This window comes from Gossypium arboreum, chromosome 6 (assembly GCF_025698485.1).
Source record: "Gossypium arboreum isolate Shixiya-1 chromosome 6, ASM2569848v2, whole genome shotgun sequence".
Taxonomy (NCBI): Eukaryota; Viridiplantae; Streptophyta; class Magnoliopsida; order Malvales; family Malvaceae; genus Gossypium; species Gossypium arboreum.
The window spans coordinates 139520923-139542274 of NC_069075.1; the positions used below are offsets into that span (position 1 = coordinate 139520923).

The 21352-nt window shown below is 34.5% G+C and overlaps 1 protein-coding gene across 2 annotated transcripts; it reads left to right on the plus strand.

The window, feature by feature from the left end:
- Window positions 1-15596: 15596 nt before the first annotated feature.
- On the plus strand, window positions 15597-20520 carry LOC108486796 (geranylgeranyl transferase type-2 subunit alpha 1-like). Of its 2 annotated transcripts, XM_053030195.1 has the most exons (9): window positions 15597-16076; window positions 16201-16363; window positions 16602-16762; window positions 16860-16964; window positions 17337-18125; window positions 18224-18404; window positions 18763-18949; window positions 19237-19390; window positions 20005-20520. In XM_053030195.1, exons 1-9 carry the CDS (start codon window positions 15961-15963, stop codon window positions 20099-20101), a joined length of 1953 nt encoding a protein of 650 aa, XP_052886155.1. In that variant the 5' UTR covers window positions 15597-15960; the 3' UTR covers window positions 20102-20520. The 2 variants fall into 2 exon arrangements, with proteins under 2 accessions (XP_052886155.1, XP_017646525.1); XM_017791036.2 differs by having other exon boundaries at window positions 15598-16076; window positions 19237-20520.
- The last annotated feature ends 832 nt before the right edge of the window (window positions 20521-21352 follow it).

Below are 21352 nucleotides of genomic sequence, written 5' to 3' on the forward strand. Positions count from 1 at the left end.
TAAAGTGAAAGGAAGGCATGCACCGGTAGGAAACCGAAAAGAGGTGGTGAGTCCATCGGATTGCTTAAGTACCAAGCTCCTTCGGATCCAATCCTGACATGCATACCGCCATTGCCACACCTTAACGTCATGGATATTTCTAGGAAACCGATTTGATTAAGTCATTTTTAAGAAAAGTAATTAATTTTGGAAAATACTTTCATTCGGAAGCTTTGCTTGTTGTCGTGTTATTTTGAAATCAACTGTTGTTTTTTAAAACACGCCTAAAGCTATCCAATTTCAACAGTTAAAATAAATATTATCTATCTTAATAAAACATATAAAACCATCAAAAATAAATAAGCGGCCTTATTACATTTAAAAGCCCAAAACCTCAAACGTAATTAAAAGGATGTCCAGTTCACGGAAGAAAATCAAACTTTGAGCGGGTGGCCACTCAATTCCCTCACGACTCCAAGCCCACTATGGTTGGGGATTTCTGCGTGGATGAAAATAAAAGGGGTGAGTTTGGGAAACTCAGTGTGTAAGAATACCCATTCAAAGTCCAAGTCAGCTCAAGCCCATTGGGCCTAAGCCCATTCAGTGTGATGGTCTTGGGCGAGTCCTTTTCAGATTACAATAAAGCGGGCCTTAGCCCCTTATTCAGATAATGAGATGGCCCATAGGCCCATTTCAAAATACATGCAACATCGGTAAACATATGCAAGCCCATTTGGGAGACTACTCAACCCACCAACCACTACACTCCACCCGTACCAGCCATACACTCCATGTGGGAATAGCTCAACCCACCCATTTAACACTCCACGATTTTGAACCTTTGCTCGATTATCGATAAATTGAGGCAAAGCCTCCGAAGCGTGGACAAGCCACTTTCAGTACTTCCTCCGTCAATATCCGGTCCCATGCATCGAGATAATAACAACATGGCATGCGATAAATAACAACGATCAAACATGCATTTAGGTCAATTTAACCTAGGGTATTTGGTAATTTTGCACCTAGGGGTATAACAAGTAATTTTCCATACATAGGGGTATTATAGTAATTTAGCTGCTTTTAGGGTTTTTCATGCATATTCCTACTTTTCACGTACTAGCGAATCACGTCATGGGGTTCTTCGAATTGGGCAGTTGGCCCATTAAGCCCAAAATATCGAGGCACGAAATCATGCACTTTGCGGTCCAAATTTTGCAGCTTACCAAAAACATTAATCGATTTACCTCACGAGCATTCGCTTTTCGCAAATCTACAAAATACCGATTTTCGGCATTTGACTTTTCGACTTTTGCCGATCTAGACTAAGAAAGAGGGTGTTAGTTACACACCTATTTGCGACGATATGCTGACGAGATCCACACGCGAACCGCCTACAATTGGATTACTAACACGTTAATCTAACTATTCAAATACAAACTACGTATTAACCCCTTACAATATTCAGCTAACCACACCTACAGATCATAGTAAGCTTATAAGAAAACAATAAGCAACTCATTAACAAATTTTTGTCAATGTTTACCACATAATCATAATTTCACTGCAAGCTGTCTTCCTGAGCAATAGTCACTAAATCATTTATAACTGGAGCTACGAAACTCCAAATCAAGTTCCGTTAATTTTCCCTGAAAATAGACTCATATATCTTCTATCCATAAAATTTTAAGAATTTTTGGTTTAGCCAATCAATACCAGAATTTTCTCAAAGTTTCCCATGTTTCACTGTTTGACTAATCTGACCACCCTTCATTACGAATCAAATTTCTCATTGTACAGAATTCAAAATATGTTCTCGTTTATTTCATTAGAAACTAGACTCAATAAGATTTAATTACATAATTTATCCAGCTTCTAATTCATCTCCCACAATTTATGGTGATTTTCCAAAGTCACGTTACTGCTGCTGTCCCAAGCAGATTTATTACCAAATCACTCTTTCATACACCTATCTTGCATGCATGTTATTTAAACATGTATATCACCAATCAATCATCACATATCTATGATTTTTACTTAAACATAATCTCCATTTCATCATTTCAAAGCACAACATGTTAGCCGATTTTTCCTTTAGCATCTATGGCACATGCATGCTCATTTGTTTGGCTCAACTTCACATATCTTCCATTTTTCATCAAAAGAACATGAAACAACAACCATTTCATTCATTTTAATTCATGACCAAATGCTCACAACACAACTAAAAATCAAAATATACTTCAAGAGTTAAGGTAGAATCAAGAAGAACTCATGAACCTCAAAATAGAAGCAAGGTACCAAGAACTTACCTTCAATTTTCCTCCTCCTAATGACCGAATACTCAAGAGCTTTCTCCTCTCCTTTCTCTTCTCTAACTTTCAGCTATGATGAACAAAGATGGACAAAACTTTGTTCTTTTCACCCTTTTCTTTTAATAAAACTTCATATTTCATCCATTTAATTCTTTAATACAAAAGACATGATATTCTTATCATGAAACATTTACCTAACCCATTATCATGAAACATTTACCTAACCCATTATCATGGAACATTTACCTAACCTATTATCATGGAACATTTACCTAACCTATTATCATGAAACATTTACCTAACCTATTATTAATTTGTATCAATTTGTACCATAAATTATGGATATCAAGTGTACATTTTGTCTACAACAACATGATGGTTAGCCACTTCATGTAAAATGGGAGGTTTGTCATGCAAATCCTCCTATTTTGCACTCCTATTTATTTGGCCATTTCAATTTAGCCTATAGCATTTTCAAACATTTTCACGTAGGTCCTATTTCATAATTTCACCCCTTTTTCTTATGGAACAAAAATTAACTAAAATTGTCGGGTTCTATCTTAAGCTTAGGCTTTCTAGAGGCCCACTAACATAATTAAACCTATGCCAACATTCACGAGATTCCGAAAATTGGGGCGTTACAACTCTACCCTCCTTAAAGAAATTTCGTCCTCGAAATTTACCTAATCAAACAGATGAGGGTATTGTTGTTGCACCGTCTCTTCTGCTCCCAAACTCGAAGTTTTCCCTTCCTTAACTTGTTAAAAACGAGCGACCAAAGACTCATCGTTCAACTATTTTTCCTTAATCGATCCACCAGGTTGGCCTCACTTGCAACTCAATAGCAGACTTCCATCATCATACAGACTCAGACGAGCAAACATTGCTCTCGGATCGAATCTGACTCACGACTTAGAGCATCGGCTACCACATTAGCCTTACCTAGGTGATACTCGATCGAACAGTCATAATCCTTAAGCAACTCAATCTATCTCCTTTGCCTAAGGTTCAGCTCCTTCTGAGTCAACAAATACTTAAGACTCTTATGGTCAGTATATATAATACACCTTTCTCCGTACAAGTAATGTCTCCAAATCTTAAGTGCAAATATCACTGCTGCCAACTCTAAATCATGAGTCAAATAGTTTCCCTCATGAGGCTTAAGCTATCGTGATGCATATGCAACCACCTTACCCTCTTGCATTAACACGTAGCCCAAACCCACGTGTGATGCATCATCGCATACGAGAAAATCATTCCGGACAATCGGCTAAATTAACACGGTGCTTGATGTAATTTTTTCAACTTTTCAAAAGCTTCTTGCTGCTTCTTAGTCCATACAAACGGTACTCCTTTCCTTATGAGTTTTGTCAGAGGTGCTGCCATCACAGAAAAACCTTCTACAAACCTTCAATAGTATCCTGCCAACCCTAGGAAGCTTGAATTTCCGACCTCGACCTAGGCGACTTCCACTCCAAAATCACTTCAATTTTTCGAGGGTCCACTTTAATCCCTCAAGAGAGACCACATGTCCTAAGAAGGTTACCTCCTCAACCAAAATTCACACTTTGAACTTCGCAAAGAGTTCCTTCTCCTTAATACTTACAAGACTATACGGAGATGCTCATCATGTTTCGTTTCAGTTTGAGAATATACCGGGATATCGTCAATAAAGACGACTACTGAACTGATCCAAAATGGTTGGAACACACGATTCATCGATCCATAAACGCTGCAGGGCGTTAAATCGGTCTAAATGGCATACTCGTAATGACCATACCGAGTCACGAATGCCGTCTTATGGATATCGCCTCCTTGAATCTTAATCGATGATATCCGGATCGAAGGTCGATCTTGGAAAATCTGAAGCTCCTCTAAGTCGGACGAACAGATCGTCAATCCTTGGCGGTGGATACTTATTTTTAATCGTCCGTTTGTTCAATGGCGATAATCAATGCTCATCCGCATCGCACCATCCTTCTTTTCACGAATAGCACCGGTGCTCTCCATGGAGACACGCTTAGCCTAATGAAGCCCCTATCCAACAACTCTTGAATTTGAGCCTTTAACTCCACTAACTCCTTTGGTGCCATCCTATACGGTGCGATGGACACAGCGCCGTTCGAGCAACAAATCTATTCCAAACTCAACTTCTCGGTTCGGAGGCAATCACGAAGCTTCTCGGAAAAACATCTTGGAACTCCTTTACGGTCCTAACCTTATCCACCGTCGGTCCCTCCTCTTCCGATCGACTTACAAATACCAATTAGGCCTCACAACCTTTTTAATCCACTTTTCGGCTCTTAATGCCGACACCACATTGGACAAATAATCCTTCTCTCACCTATCACCATAACCTCCTCATCCTTTGTAGTTCTTAACACCATTCGTTTAGAAGCACAATCCGAGTCGCCTTATGCTTAACAAGCCAATCCATTCCCGAATGAGGTCAAACTCTCCAACAGTAACTCCATCGATCTTGGAAAAACATTACCTTGAGTTTCTAAGGGTACATTCCTATACAGTTTGTCTACCCTAACCGAGTGACCCAAGGGACTTAGTACAGATACCCTACTCACAATCTCCTCAGAGCAGTCCAAGTTGTCCATAATCCGTTCTGTGGCCTCTAACCAATATTCCGCCACATTTGGGGCTATACCAGACGCACCACTAAAGATCTCCGCTCCGTTGGTCCCGAAGTCATTCAGAAATAGATCCCTGAATTTCGTTGCCCGAACTTACTCCGACAACCCTTTCCAGAACACGAAGCATTGCCGGTGACAAGGTATCATCCCCGGCACCGCGGTCATGAGACTCTACCTCTATTGCCAGTGGTACCGGTGCATCCACCACCGGCATATGTCTCGAAGATAAAGATCTCGCTCGAACACTTTCTCGGCCCCGTCCACGGCCTCTTGTACTCATATCGTATTATCTTGATTACGAATTTTTTTATGCATCAATTAATATTCCAGTGTTTATTACAGATGTTTTATGAATCGACGAAGAGTTCGAGTTTGTTTTCGCAGAATCGAAGTCTAGCTACGATTTGATCTCTTATCGATTTTCCTATGTTCGAATCATCCTATCTAGAGTATCCTAGTAGGATTTGAGATGACAGATAATTCAGAAAATATTGAAAAATTCGAATACTTACGAGACTTGAGCGAGGATTGAATGCCACCTTCTAAAGATCTAAATTTTGAAAATCAAGTTTTTCGCATTCTTTATAAAATTTTCGTTTTGAAAATCTTTGTTTTTGTAAACCCATTCCACAGTAGAGTTGTTGCAACCTAGGCTCGATACCACTAAATGTAGCACCCCAAACCCGACCGAAGTTATGGTAGGATCCGGCATGCCACATCAAAACGTAAAAAAATTTCCATTCTAAGTCCGAAAATCGTACTTGATGTTCAAAAGATTAATTCATTAAGGGTTAAAGTGAAAGGAAGTCATGCACCGGTAGGAAACCGGAAAGAGGTGGTGAGTCCATCGGATCGCTATACCAAGCTCCTTCGGATCCAATCCTAGACATGCATACCGCCATTGCCACACCTTAACGTCATGGATATTTCTAGGAAACCGATTTGATTAAGTCATTTTAAGAAAAGTAATTAATTTTGGAAAATACTTTCATTGCGGAAGCTTTGCTTGTTGTCGTGTTATTTTGAAATCAACTGTTGTTTTTTAAAAGCGCTACCTAAAGCTATCCAATTTCAACAGTTAAAATAAATATTATCTATCTTAATAAAACATATAAAACCATCAAAATAAATAAGCGGCCTTATTACATTTAAAAGCCCAAAACCTCAAACGTAATTAAAAGGATGTCCAGTTCACGGAAGAAAATCAAACTTTCGAGCGGGTGGCCACTCGAATTCCTCACGACTCCAAGCCCACTATGGTTGGGGATTTCTGCGTGGATGAAAATAAAAGGGTGAGTTTGGGGAAACTCATGTGTAAGGAATACCCATTCAAAGTCCAAGTCACTCAAGCCCATTGGGCCTAAGCCCATTCAGTAATGATGGTCTGGGCGAGCCCTTTTGATTACAATAAACCGGGCCTTAGCCCTTATTCAGATAATGTATGGCCCATAGGCCCATTTCAAAATACATGCAACATCGGTAAACATATGCAAGCCCATTTGGGAGACTACTCAACCCACCAACCACTACACTCCACCGTACCAGCCATACACTCCATGTGGGAATAGCTCAACCCACCCATTAACACTCCCACAGATTGCGGCCTTGCTGCTCGATTATCGATAAATTGAGGCAAAGCCTCCAAGATCGTGGACAAGCCACTTTCGATACTTCCTCCGTCAATATCCCGGTCCATGCATCGATAATAACAACATGGCATGCATAAATAACAACGATCAAACATGCATTTAGGTCAATTTAACCCTAGGGGTATTTGGTAATTTTGCACCTAGGGGTATAATGATAATTTTCCATACATAGGGGTATTATAGTAATTTAGCTGCTTTTAAGGTTTTTCATGCATATTCTTACTTTTCACGTACTAACAGAATCACGTACCGAGGGTTCTTACCGAATTGGGCCCGTTGGCCCATTAAGCCCAAAAATATCGAGGCACGAAATCATGCACTTTGCGGTCCAAATTTTGCAGCTTACCAAAAACATTAATCGATTTACCTCACGAGCATTCGCTTTTCATAAATCTACAAAATACCGGTTTTCGGCATTTCGGCTTTTCGACTTTTGCCGATCTAGACTAAGAAAGAGGGTGTTAGTTACACACCTGTTTGCGACGATATGCTGACGAGATCCACACGCGAACCGCCTACAATTGGATTACTAACACGTTAATCTAACTATTCAAATACAAACTACGTATTAACCCCTTACAATATTCAGCTAACCACACCTACAGATCATAGTAAGCTTATAAGAAAACAATAAGCAACTCATTAACAAATTTTTGTCAATGTTTACCACATAATCATAATTTCACTGCAAGCTGTCTTCCTGAGCAATAGTCACTAAATCATTTATAACTGGAGCTACGAAACTCCAAATCAAGTTTCGTTAATTTTTCCTGAAAATAGACTCATATATCTTCTATCCATAAAATTTTAAGAATTTTTGGTTTAGCCAATCAATACCAGAATTTTCTCAAAGTTTCCCATGTTTCACTGTTTGACTAATCTGACCACCCTTCATTACGAATCAAATTTCTCATTGTACAGAATTCAAAATATGTTCTCGTTTATTTCATTAGAAACTAGACTCAATAAGATTTAATTACATAATTTATCCAGCTTCTAATTCATCTCCCATAATTTATGGTGATTTTCCAAAGTCACGTTACTGCTGCTGTCCCAAGCAGATTTATTACCAAATCACTCTTTCATACACCTATCTTGCATGCATGTTATTTAAACATGTATATCACCAATCAATCATCACATATCTATGATTTTTACTTAAACATAATCTCCATTTCATCATTTCAAAGCACAACATGTTAGCCGATTTTTCCCTTTAGCATCTATGGCACATGCATGCTCATTTGTTTGGCTCAACTTCACATATCTTCCATTTTTCATCAAAAGAACATGAAACAACAACCATTTCCTTCATTTTAATTCATGACCAAATGCTCACAACACAACTAAAATCAAAATATACTTCAAGAGTTAAGGTAGAATCAAGAAGAACTCATGAACCTCAAAATAGAAGCAAGGTACCAAGAACTTACCTTCAATTTTCCTCCTCCTAATGACCGAATACTCAAGAGCTTTCTCCTCTCCTTTCTCTTCTCTAACTTTCAGCTATGATGAACAAAGATGGACAAAACTTTGTTCTTTTCACCCCTTTTTCTTTTAATAAAACTTCATATTTCATCCATTTAATTCTTTAATACAAAAGACATGATATTCTTATCATGAAACATTTACCTAACCCATTATCATGAAACATTTACCTAACCCATTATCATGGAACATTTACCTAACCTATTATCATGGAACATTTACCTAACCTATTATCATGAAACATTTACCTAACCTATTATCAATTTGTATCAATTTGTACCATAAATTATGGATATCAAGTGTACATTTTGTCTACAACAACATGATGGTTAGCCACTTCATGTAAAATGGGAGGTTTGTCATGCAAATCCTCCTATTTTGCACTCCTATTTATTTGGCCATTTCAATTTAGCCTATAGCATTTTCAAACATTTTCACGTAGGTCCTATTTCATAATTTCACCCCTTTTTTCTTATGGAACAAAAATTAACTAAAATTGTCGGGTTCTATCTTAAGCTTAGGCTTTCTAGAGGCCCACTAACATAATTAAACCTATGCCAACATTCACAGGATTCCCGAAAATTGGGGCGTTACATATATATATACACAATTTCACGTTATGTAATCATACAACATAGATCAGCCATATCTCTGTAATCTAAATATATTTTCATAACAACTTATCTTGATTTCAGACTATTTCATATTTAAGCTTAAATAACCAAAGTATTTGAAATATCATCTTTATGCAAATAGTACACATGAGGTATATAATTCTATAATTATGAATAAACACATTTATCAAACATTTTCCATATTCATATATCAATGTCTCATGTCTCCATATATCAATAATCGTCATTTTCATGAATTCTGAGTTTAATTTCATAATTATTTGTCTCGTGTCAATTTATTCCATATCAGAATTTTATTCATTAAAACATTTGAATTATCAATACATATGGACAGTACATTCAAGATGAACAATTATATAATCACAAATGAATTCATTTATCAACCAAGTTCTATACTCATATCTTATCAACTCGTACTTCCTTGTATCACATAATTCCATGTAACACTTACCAAACTTTGTCAAATTAGTGAACGTCTTACGGAATTGAGTACTTCGTTTTCTCGATGCCATAGTTCAACTATGGTCTTACACATCTTCACATAATGATGCCATAACCCAGCTATGGTCTTACACATATTCATATATCGATGCCATAGCCTAGCTATGGTCTTACACGAATCACATATCTCACTGATGCCATATCCCAGATATGGTCTTATACAGTAGCATATATCACACCGATGCCATATCTCAGATATGGTCTTATACGGAAATCACTTGTCACTTGTCACTTGTAGCCGAAGCTACCACTATTCACTGATCAGGTAGCCGGAGCTCCCACTTTTCACTGATCAGGTAGCCGGAACTACCACTTTTCACTGATCAGGTAGCAGAAGCTACCATTTTTCACTGATCAGGTAGCTGAAGCTACCTCTTTTCACTTGTCATTTGTCATTGATCAGATAAGTGTAGCCGAAGCTATCACTTATCACTTTCACTTTTCCTTGATCAGATAAGTGTAGCCGAAGCTATCACTTATCACTTGTTGCCATGGTCCAACCATGGTCTTTTCCTTCAATTCATATTGTCACTGAATTGAAATGCTCAATTTGACCATTTATTCAATTTTCATGCTTTTACATTATTCACGATTTTATCATCAATACATATGAAATAACACATCATGAAATTCATAAAATTGAGAAATAATCACTAAAATTTAGCCATATAAACTCACAAGTTCAGTTTTTGTATTATAACGATAATCATAATTTCATAATAAATATACCAAATAAAACATTATATCATTTCTAATCCAATACTTATCAATTATAATCGGGCATGTGATCAATTTATACACGAGTCATTCATATATTTTTGTATATTTTCCTCCTCCTCCTCTCCATCCACATCCTTAGTATAAACAACACACTTGTAGGTAACATTATCCATAATTTTCACTATCTACTTATGTGAATATTCAAGTTGTCCATCTGTGTCATAGTCACTAAATTATTTTTATCTTGAGCTACAGAACTCCAAATTAAGATCAATAAATTTTCCCAGAAACTAGACTCATATGTATTCTTACCATAAAAATTTCATAATTTTTGGTTGGGCCAATTAATACAGTTTATTCATTGAAGTCTCCCTGTTCTGCTGTCTGATAGTTCCGACCCTTCTTCACTAAAAATTAATTATCTTCTCGTACAAGAATCGAATGATGTCCTCATTTGTTTCTCTTGAAAATAGACTAATTCAGGATTCTAAACATATAAATTTAAGCCTCTAATTATTTTTATCCAATTGTTTATGATTTTCCAAATTCAGAACAGGAGAACCCGAAATCATTCTGACCTTGTCTCACAAAAGTTATTGTATCTCATGATTTACAATTCTATTGCTTACATAATTTCTTTTATAAGAAACTATACTCAATAATCTTTAATTTCATATTTTATTCATCCTCTAATTCAATTTCTACAATTTTTGGTGATTTTTCAAATTTAAACTACTGCTACTGCCCAAAACAGTTTTAGTGCAAAATGTTGATTTCCATTTTACCCCAAATTTCATAATTCATACAATTCACTCCTTGCTCAATTAACCCCTCAATTAAGATAATTTTCTAAATTGATACTTTTTCTAGACATTATAAGTTATTTCATAACTATTGAAATTCATAATTTCCACATAAAACTCTAACTTCAAACTCTTTTACAATTAGGTCCCAAACATTCACTTTCTATTCAATTCTTTCAATAAAATCAGAATATAAACAATTTAAAGCTCTAATTCCATGCCAAATCATCATATAATTCCAGCACTCATTCATAAAAACTTCAAAAATTAGACATGGAATCAAAAACTAATGAAATAGTAACTCGGACTCAATTGTAAAAGTCCAAAAACATAACAATTTATAGGAGAAAGCAAGAATTAAACTTACATGAAGCTAGAGTATGAAAACCAGCTTGAACCCTCCTCCATGGATGTTTTTCAGCTGATGAATATGAAGAGAAATGAAGAGAATTCTAGATATTCCAATTTAGTCCCATTTTTATTTAGCCAATTTTGTCAATTTTCCAATTTTGCCCTTATTGCACCCATTTCTTGATTTTTCTCAACTATTGCCGCCCAAAATATCTCCTTTGGGCTTATTTGCACTTTAGGTCCTTACTCATTTGACAATTGAGCTATTTAATCCTTTTAGCAACTTTTACACCCTTTTCAATTTAGTCCTTTTTATTTAATTAACCACCCAAACGTCAAAATTTTCTGACTAAATTTTATCACTACCTCACCAACACTCCATAAATATTTCTAAAAATATTTATGGCTCGATTATGAAGTCGAGGTCTCGATACCTCATTCTCGACTCAATTTACCTAATTAATTCTTTTAAATCACCAAATTCACTAATTCAAAAATGCTTTTATATTCACATTTGACTCATAGGTATTAATTTATTAAATTTTCAACTCACCCGTCGAATTTAGTGATCTCAAATCTCTATTCCCGATACCATTAAAAATTAAACTGTTACATGAATAGTAAGAGAAGAATGGTTTTTAAGTTGCTTAGTATTCAAGATTGCAGGAAATGGTAAACTTGATGTTTAAGGTTCATTTTGAGTCCATACGGCCAGACACACGAGCGTGTGACTGGACCGTGTGAGACACACAGCTAACAAAGGGGCATGTGGTTTGGCCGTGTGTCCCCTGTAACTTTAAAATTTAGAAATAAAATGTTCAAAATTATTCACACAGCCTAGGACACGGGCATGCGGCTTGACCGTGTGACCCCTACACCTTATTAATACAAGTCAAAATACTTACACGGCCTAGCACATAAGCGTGTGGCTTGCCCGTGTGACTTAAATCAATAAGCACCTAAATTTGGACACGAGTTGGGACACAGCCGTGTGCCCCTATTTCGAATGCTTACACGACCTGAGACTGGGTGTGTCTCTTGATCTTGTGAGCCACACAGTCTGGTCACACGGGCGTGTGTTCCTTATTTCTTTGAAAAATTTTCTGAGTACCCAGTTTAGTCCTGATTTGTTCCTAACATATATTTTGGGCCTCGATGGCTCATATAAGGGACAATATAATTGATTTATGACATATATGTTAAATAATATGTAATGTTTGTTTTTTGTCTGAATAGTCTGGTAATGCTTTGTAACTCTGTTCCAGCAACAGATAAGGGCTAGGGGTGTTACAGTAATGAACTTGAATTTAATAAAATAATTTTAACAGTATTGTTAATTGTTGGACCTGAATTTAAAATCTAAAAAGTAAAATGACTAAATTCTAAAATAAAAGTACAAAGATTAAATTTTGAGTTTCGAAGGACTTATAACATATTTTAACCTAACGATAGCTTCAAAAGTGGAATTATTACATAAAAATTTTGCACAACTATCTGTTATTATCTTTTAATGCACTACTTTTTAAGGTTAAAGTACCTAGGAGATCCTTGTATTATAGGAGCTATATTAAACTAGTCTCTTTATTATTAAATAAATTAATATAGTTCTTATACTATTAAAAAGAATTAAAGAAATCCAAACTATAACAAAGTTAATTTTCTATATAAAATTTATCTTGAAATTTATCTTTTTGCAATTTTAGTTCAATTTCAAATAAAAGATTTCATTTGCAAAATCATGAAAACTTTAAAAATATTAACTTTGTTAAACCGCAAATGTTAACTATTTCTAATTTGGTCTCATTGATTCCTTTTAATAGTTTAGGGACTAAATTGATCCATTTAGTAATAAAAAGACTAATTTGAACTCAATTAATACTATCGTCACATAGTTTAGGGACTAAATTGATCCATTTAGTAATAAAAAGACTAATTTGAACTCAATTAATACTATCGTCACGAGAAATTTTTAAATAAATTTTCATTTTTTTGTTTTTCACCTTAAGAATCTTTCAAAAAACTCATACAAACTCAGTTTCCGATGACGAAACTATATTTCAACTAGCTCTTTCTCTTTTATAAACCTTGATTTTAATTCATTTCTCACTCTAGTTCATAAATCATGTATTATTTTTACTAAAACAACTTTTTTTTACTTCTATTTGATTTTTAGAATCAAAATCCAAACTTTAAAAAAAATGTAAACATTTGTTGGATTAATTGGGAATTTGTAAACTAAAGGCAAAGAAGACTATATAGAGTAAATATTTTTTGTTTAGAGAATAGAGTAAAGGAATTAAGTCCACCTTTAATCCAATACTATATTGAGAAGGAAATTTTATGACAAATTTTGGGTTAGGGTGCAAAATGTAGGTTCTTCACAAGCAAGCCCAAGGTTAGGTTGCAATATCATCTTGTCTTTAATGGGTCATATATGCAGCCTCTTACGGAGTGATGACTATTTTGTTGTTCATGTAGCGGAAGTGAAGAAGAAGAGGATAAAGAAAGAAAGAGAGAATGAATGATTAAATATATAAATATTTTTTTCCAATTTAACTTGAAAACGTGTTATGTATCACTATATTATTGACCAACAGATTTTTTAATTGAGTTAACACAAAGTGATTATTGCAAAGGAAATATAATTTAGATATTTTTTACCAAAAAAACTATGTACCTAAGTGAGACAAATGACTATAGTTAGGGGTAACTTTTAAATTTAAGCCTTTTAAATATGATATTTATATTAAGGGGAGGAATACACTTTCATCAATGTAGATTTATAAGAGTTTTACACATTTTCATAGTTTTTTAATATGATTAATATTTTAGTAATCCGACTGTTATATTTCAAGTTCAATTTTTGTATATCATATATATAAAATTTTGAGTAAATTAAAGTTGTTTAACTATTTGTTTTATATAATTTTCTATAGGGTGCGCTTTTGCGCTGTAATATGTTGGTAGTATCTTCAGCTTAAAAATGCATCCTACAAGTGTGCTTTTGTCCTACCAAGGAGCTATTTGCAATTAATCATGAAGGGGTAAAATCAAGGTAATTGGTACCGTATTGATGGACCATATCGTTTTTCTATTGGAACTGATGTATACCAATGCTAGTATGCTAGTATGCTTTGGTGTATCATTTTGAATTTATCAATATTTAAAAAAAATATTTAATAGATGTGTATAAAAATATTTCAAATATCAAATGAATGATATTAAATTAGAGCTGACATGGGCTGGGCGGCTGGCCCGGCCCGAAGGCCCGCCCTAAAAATGGAAGGGTTTGGGTAAAAATATAAGTCCGAAAAATGGGTTTGGGCAAAAAAAGAGGCCCGTTTAGAAAACGGGTTGGGCCTCGCTTAAGAGTTTTTTGGCCCGGGCCCGGCCTGAATTATATATTAATATATTTTTTATTTTATTTTTAATCATTTTAAATTTTTAATATAACTATTTTTTATTATATTGTCAATTTGTGTATTGTTTTAAGAATTACTTTAGTATCATTTTATTTGTTTTAATATTTGTTTTATGTTTTTAAATATGTTTGATTTATTATATTTTTAAAATTTTTATTTAATGAAATAAACAAAAAAATTAATATGGGTCGGATCGGGCAGACTTGAATATTTTTTAGGCCCATCTTTCAGGTGAGCCGGGCCCGAGCCTAGCAGGAGCACCTAATATTTTTCTGGGCCCGTCTCAAACTCGGCTCGGCCCGACCCATGATCACCTCTAATATTGAACAAATTTTAAATATCCATGTACCAATTGATGCACAATGTTTCAATAAAGGTTTTATTATTTATACCATATTAGTAAAAAGTTAGAAAATTTATATTTTTTAATATTATTCATGTACTAACCTGTGCATAATGTTCTAACTAGTGTGATTGAAATTGGGTAGAATAAATCAATGCGAATAAGGGAGTTGGTTGCACTGGTTTATTATTGAAACAGTGCAAATAGATTAAAACAACCAAAATCAGTGTAGAAACAACTACATTGGTTAAAACCCTAATTAAAAATAAAGTGTATATACCCCTAAATTTGTCTCTATAAATATTATTGTGTTGAAATTTCTTATTAATTGTAATCACCAAATCATTATCTTTTGTTAGAATACAAATTCAAGCTATAATTTTTAGGCATAATCACAAATTTAATTTTTAATGTTCACAATTTTTTATTAATTTTGTCATTATTATTATTTTAGCTAAATTTAATTGCTAACTTCTTAAAATGAGTCAAATCATTTATTGTAATGAAAATGTTGACTAAAACATTAAATTTATTAGCAACGTCGGCATGGCAACTCACATGACAACTCAATTGTATTTTTGTTGTTACAACATTATTTGTCTTGTATATTGTGTAAAAAATAATTTAGAATTTATAAAAATAAAAAATTCAAAAAATTTATATGAAGTACATATAAATTATCATGTTTAAAATTTTAATTATTTAATCAGTATTTCTGTTAAAAAAAACAAATCAATATTTTAACTATAGGATGTTCCTATGCTTAATTCTTCATATGATCACTATCCCTGTTGTAGGCATGATATTATTTTTTTACAATTAACTTTGGTCTCTTCTTGAAACTAGGTTTTGCTGCATATTGCAAACCTCAAAATGACTACATTATCATGCTAAAATTATCATTGTCATATCACTTTTCCTAAAGAAACTTGTATTGGATCAGCTTGTATGTGCATTTGAGTTTTGCAATCCATTCGTTTCACTATATGTTACTTGAAAAAATACGCTACTATCAAATGTCACTCTAATCACTTTAACATATTTTAAAAAACAAAGAAAACCGCAGCGCCAAGCCAGAGCCACTTGAGAAACAGAGGAACTGAAAAGGAAAAATGCACGGCCGGCCCCGAAAAGCACCGAAACCTGAAGATGAAGCGGCTTCGTCTGCCAAAGCCCAGAAGCTACGCGCTGTCCAAACTCAGTTCTTCTCCTTTCACCATAATAAAATGTAATCCTCTCTCCCTCTCTTTTTTGGGTTAAATTTGTAATATTATTTAGAACTTTTTCTGATCTAATTTAAGATGAATTTTTTGTTATCATTTTGATTTTTCTTGGTATTTAAAATTGGTCAGTTACACCAAAGAGGCGGTTGAACTTAGTGCCAAGCTTCTTGAGATCAATCCTGAATCGTACACCGCTTGGAACTATAGGAAACTCGCTGTTGAGCACTATCTGAATCTGCCCGATTGTAATCCTGACTCGATCAAGTCTGTTCTAGATGATGAACTCAGAGTGGTGCGTTGCTTACTTGCTTTAAGGATTTCATTTTACTGCCCTATTTTAGTTAAACAAATGTGATTTTATTTTATATTTTCTAAAGATCGAGATTTTCTAGTTTGGATTAGTTAGGATCTAAATGATGCTATAGTTTTATCCCATTTCACTTTATTTTAGAATTATATTTCTTTCTTTGCGTGTAAGAACATATAGATATTCCTTCTTTGAAATTTATTGATTGAAGGAAATTGTGCAGGTCGAGAACGCATTGAGGCAAAATTTTAAGTCATATGGAGCATGGCATCATCGAAAATGGGTTCTCAGCAAGGGCCATTCATCGATCGATAATGAGCTGAGATTGCTGGACAAGTTCCAGAAGGCTGATTCTCGTAATTTCCATGCATGGAATTATAGGAGGTGAAATTAGTATGCCTTTTCTGTTAATCTTGGTGCGTGTAGGTGTGGAGAATTATTATTTTGTGCCATTCATGTCTTCTTTTATTATTCTTCCCAGATATGTTGCAGAGTCAATGAAGAGATCAGAACAGGATGAATTGAAATATACTGAGGATATGATTTACACAAATTTTAGCAACTACTCTGCATGGCATAATCGAAGGTAAAATTGTTTCCTTAAATCTAAGGTCATAATGTTTCTTTATGGTGCTTTAATTTTGTATATAGGAAGTGAATACCAATTCCTTGTTTGATAAATCTATTAGTTATTTGTGCTAGATAATTGTTGATGTTTTCTGTGGCCAAGTTTCTTTTCGCTGAGCTATGGTCAAAGTGTATTAATAAGTTCAAGCAATTCACTGTAATCCTGCCCTTGATATGGTATTTGTTGTTGGACTTAGGCTCTGATTGCGTTATCAATTTTTATTTTAATGAATAATTATTCCAAATAGAATCTTGATTGATGGAGTATAATGTTTCTCTCCATGCTTAATATATCTGCTAATGATATGAATTGCATGAATAATTTCTGCAGCATATTGTTGTCTGCTTTATTTGAGAAAAAGGCTGGAGGATTTCTCTTGAAAGAGAAGGTCTTGCCAGAGGAATACGAATTCATACACCAAGCCATATTTACAGACCCTGATGATCAAAGTGGATGGTTTTATCATCTTTGGCTACTAGACCAAACAGTTACAACTGACTCTCCTCTCCTTGCTTCGTCTTGGCCTGGTCATGGTTCTGATGTCCTTCTAGTGGGAGATAGATGCTATAATGGTTCTGCATTTTCTCCATTTTCAGCTTTGCATTCTGATTCAGGGTCATTTCCCATTGTTCTTTATTTTAATCAACCTGTTGGGGGTGTAAACTCATCTACAGTTACTGTTGAATGTGGATTTAATAAAAATGAAGATCTTTTTTGGAAACCACTTTCTGCAAGTAACTCACAAACTGCACGAGTTTGGGTTGCACATTTAAAAGTTCCATCTTCAGATCTTCATTCTACAGTTGAAGTTAGTGTTGGACATTCTAAGGGAATCATTTCAACAAGAGGGTTTGTATATAGCCATCCTTCAATGTTCTCATTTAAAGTACATGTACAGCCTATGGAAAGAGATTCCTCTCAAGTTTCAGTTGCAGAAAATATTTCATTGAGAGAAGAAAATTTTAAGGTCTATGGAACACAATCGGAGGAATCAATTATTGACTCTTTTGATCAATTAATTATCAAGAATGGTCATGAAACAACTGCATCTAACTGGCGTTTTGAGGCTTTAGCTAAAGAGATTGAATGCTTCCGTGAACTGTTATCGTTGGTGGACTGGTGAACTTGGATAACTTAATTATTACCTTTATTGAACTCTTAGGAAGCACATTTTTAATAATGTCTCTTATTTTTGTTTTTTTCTTCCTTTTCTGTAGTAAAATTGGAAAGCTTACACTTGCTAGATTACTGAAGGCTTATGATGCAATGTCATATCCGTTCGCTAACAAACTGGTGCATTCAGAAGAAGTTCTTGAGCTGTATAGTGATTTGATGAAATTGGATCCAACACATTACCAGTTCTACAAGGATGAACATAGCATTGTCTTGCTACAGAAGGTGAGTGCATACTTTCTCAGTGATTTGGTCATTAAAAGCAATCATTTAAGCTTTAGAGTTGGACTGTTGTTGTTTCCGATGTTTTGTGCAAGTAGCCAGATCTTTTCTACAACTTCTAAAATGTATGTTTACTTGTTAGGTTACTGTATTTTACGTATGTTTATTTGAATTGGTACTTTGTGGTGTAAAAAAAACCTTCCTCTAGACAGCTAACCTTTGTGTTAGAAAGATTCTGTGCATGTTTGATCCTCTCATTTGTTAATTTTTTTTCATTTTTCACTATTGTACTAATTTCTGGTATAGATTGTTAGATTTGCATATAGGTTAACTGAGAACCTTTTGTCTATCTATTCTGTAGGTGACATCTAGTAAAGAGTCTTTACTTCAACATTGCTTTCAGTATAAGGACTCGGCTTCATCAGCTATATGTGACCCTATCTGTCTCCGGCTGAATAACTTATCACTGTCACGGATGGGAGCTTTTGAGAAATTATTGTGGGTCCAAATGTTAGATCTCAGCCACAATGAACTACAATCAATTGAAGGTACTGTACTCTCACTAATGTTTCAAAATATTGTTTGTCGAATTGGAGACTATTCAATAAGTTTCTTAATACTTGAGCTGTTGTTAGTGTTTCTTACAAATTTTCGATTTCTGTCTTCCCACTCCACTTCATACCCTTTTATTCTTAAATGTATGAAAACAAAGAATCCAATGTGAATCTAAACAATGCATGATGCTTCTTTTTTGGGCCTTTTTCCTACTAGTCTGCACTGACTTGGAGTAGAACCTTTTTAGCAATTTACACTTGACTGAATGTATTGTTGTTAGGGTTGGAAGCTATGCAGCTTCTCTCTTGTTTGAGTTTGAGAAACAATAAACTGAGAAGTTTAACTGCTCTGGAGCCTTTGAGAAAGCTCAAGTCATTAAGAATACTGGATATTTCATACAACCAGATTGGGAATCAATCTATTGACACAACAAGGTACGTGTGCTCTTCTCCTTTGTCTCATTCAGTTGGAAGTGAATTGAACAGGGATGAAACCGTGACCAGCGATGTTGCTCTTATTAACAATTGGGAGGCTTTTTTTATTTTTAAAGACTTCAACTTGAATCAATTAGATATAGTGGGGAACACAATTGCTGATGAAAAGTTTAAGTCAGTTCTGGTTAAGATTATGCCTAAACTTAAGCAACTAGATGGCAAACTCTTAGATTGAGTTTCAATATATTTGCTTGGTAATCTCTACATTTGATATCCACTTTAGTTCCCACACATTACCATATTCTTGTTATAATTTGAGACTCTTTCTTGTCGTAGCATGAGAACTTATTGAGGATGTTGTAATGTTAAAAGGTGTTGGTCATAAAACATTGTATAAAGGTTTGACCAATTATTTTGTATGTGGGATGATTATCGGCTTTAAGAGGTAAACCATAGTTCAATTTTTGTACCAACAAAAGAAAAGCATTTTACTTTTAATTTTTATGGCATTCTTGCTGTTTTAAGCTTTAGGGGTTCCTTACATCTCAGACTCCCCTTAGCAGCTACTAGTTATACAACTTTCACCATTTTTGCTTAATTTGTACTTCATACAGGTTCGGGTCTAGACCCAAAGTGAGAATAAAAAAAGTTACAATCTTTTGGACTTTTGTTTTTGGCTGTTTTAATGTCATGGTTAGAACATTTCTTTAAAACATGAGCTGAAAATCCACTTTCTATGGTCGATGTTCTTTGCCTTTCTCTGAAACTTGGACTGGTCTTATGCTGTCGCAATGATTTTGTTACAATTGCAACCCAAATATGGAGAGTGCATCATGTGGCTTGGAATATAGTAGCATTGGATCACGAAACTCAAAGATGAATCAAAAGTTATTGTAGAGGATTATCCGGCATTGATGAGATTGATCGATTAAATGCTACCCAAAAAGACAGCGACATGATTGAAGGTGCCGGAAATACAGCCGGTAAGTATCTAAACTGTAAGCATCTTGAAATGAAGAAATGTAAAAATTTGACTGTTAAAGTGACAAACCCCTGTTGAACACTTGTACACGCATCACTGCACAATTTATCTGCAAATCCCAATTTCAATATGGTTAGTCAAATCAAAATCATGGAGAACAAATGAAAGGACCTAACAGAATCATGCGGTAGAACTACCATGGACGCCCCTGTTAAGACTCATATTACATTTAGTCCTCTTTACTCAAAAAATGGGCAAATTAATCCCTATACGTTAGTTCAAAGAACTAATTAGTCATTTTTATTAAGAATTTTATCCATTTATACTGTTAAAAATTAACGTGGTTAACGGAATAATCAGACAATGACACGTGACGTGCTATGAATACTTTATACTGACATATGGGTACTAGTTTTTAACAGCAACAATAGATGAAATTTTTAATAGAAAGACTAGTTTGTTATTTGATTTAACGTATAGGGATTAATTTACCCAATTTTTAAGTACAGGGTGCAGAATGCAATCTGACTCTTAGTATAAAGGCTTCCATAGTACTTTTACCGTTGAGTTAGTTTAGGACAATAAATAAAACATTAAACTCACCAAATTGTTGCCCAAAATAGCTTCCATTCTTTTCCTCCACATTCTTTAGCAGTCCCTCAACACATGAACGAGCTAAGATACCAAGAACTAGCCCAAACATAGCAATGAAAAGGATAGCTTTATTCATGTTTTTCAACTTAGATGCCATTATAATTTTGGGTTTGTAAGAAACAACCCAATTGAAATGAATAGGGAACAATTCTGGGTTTTCGATGTTCTCAGATTTCTCTTATATACATGATAAGAAAACAAGTTGATTTGCTGAGTCACTGTTCATATATTATAAACAAATATTATTCAATGAAAAGCTTCTCTAGTCAATAACAATGGGGATTCTTATAATTAAGAATTAGTTAGTACTTACGTTTCATTTAAAT

Bases quoted from the DNA above. Each gene is read 5' to 3' on its own strand.
- LOC108486796 (XM_017791036.2), top strand. From the start codon at position 15,961: ATGCACGGCCGGCCCCGAAAAGCACCGAAACCTGAAGATGAAGCGGCT. The intron at 16,077-16,200 runs GTAATCCTCTCT...AAAATTGGTCAG, and splicing joins TCCTTTCACCATAATAAAAT to TTACACCAAAGAGGCGGTTG. The intron at 16,364-16,601 runs GTGCGTTGCTTA...GAAATTGTGCAG, and splicing joins TAGATGATGAACTCAGAGTG to GTCGAGAACGCATTGAGGCA.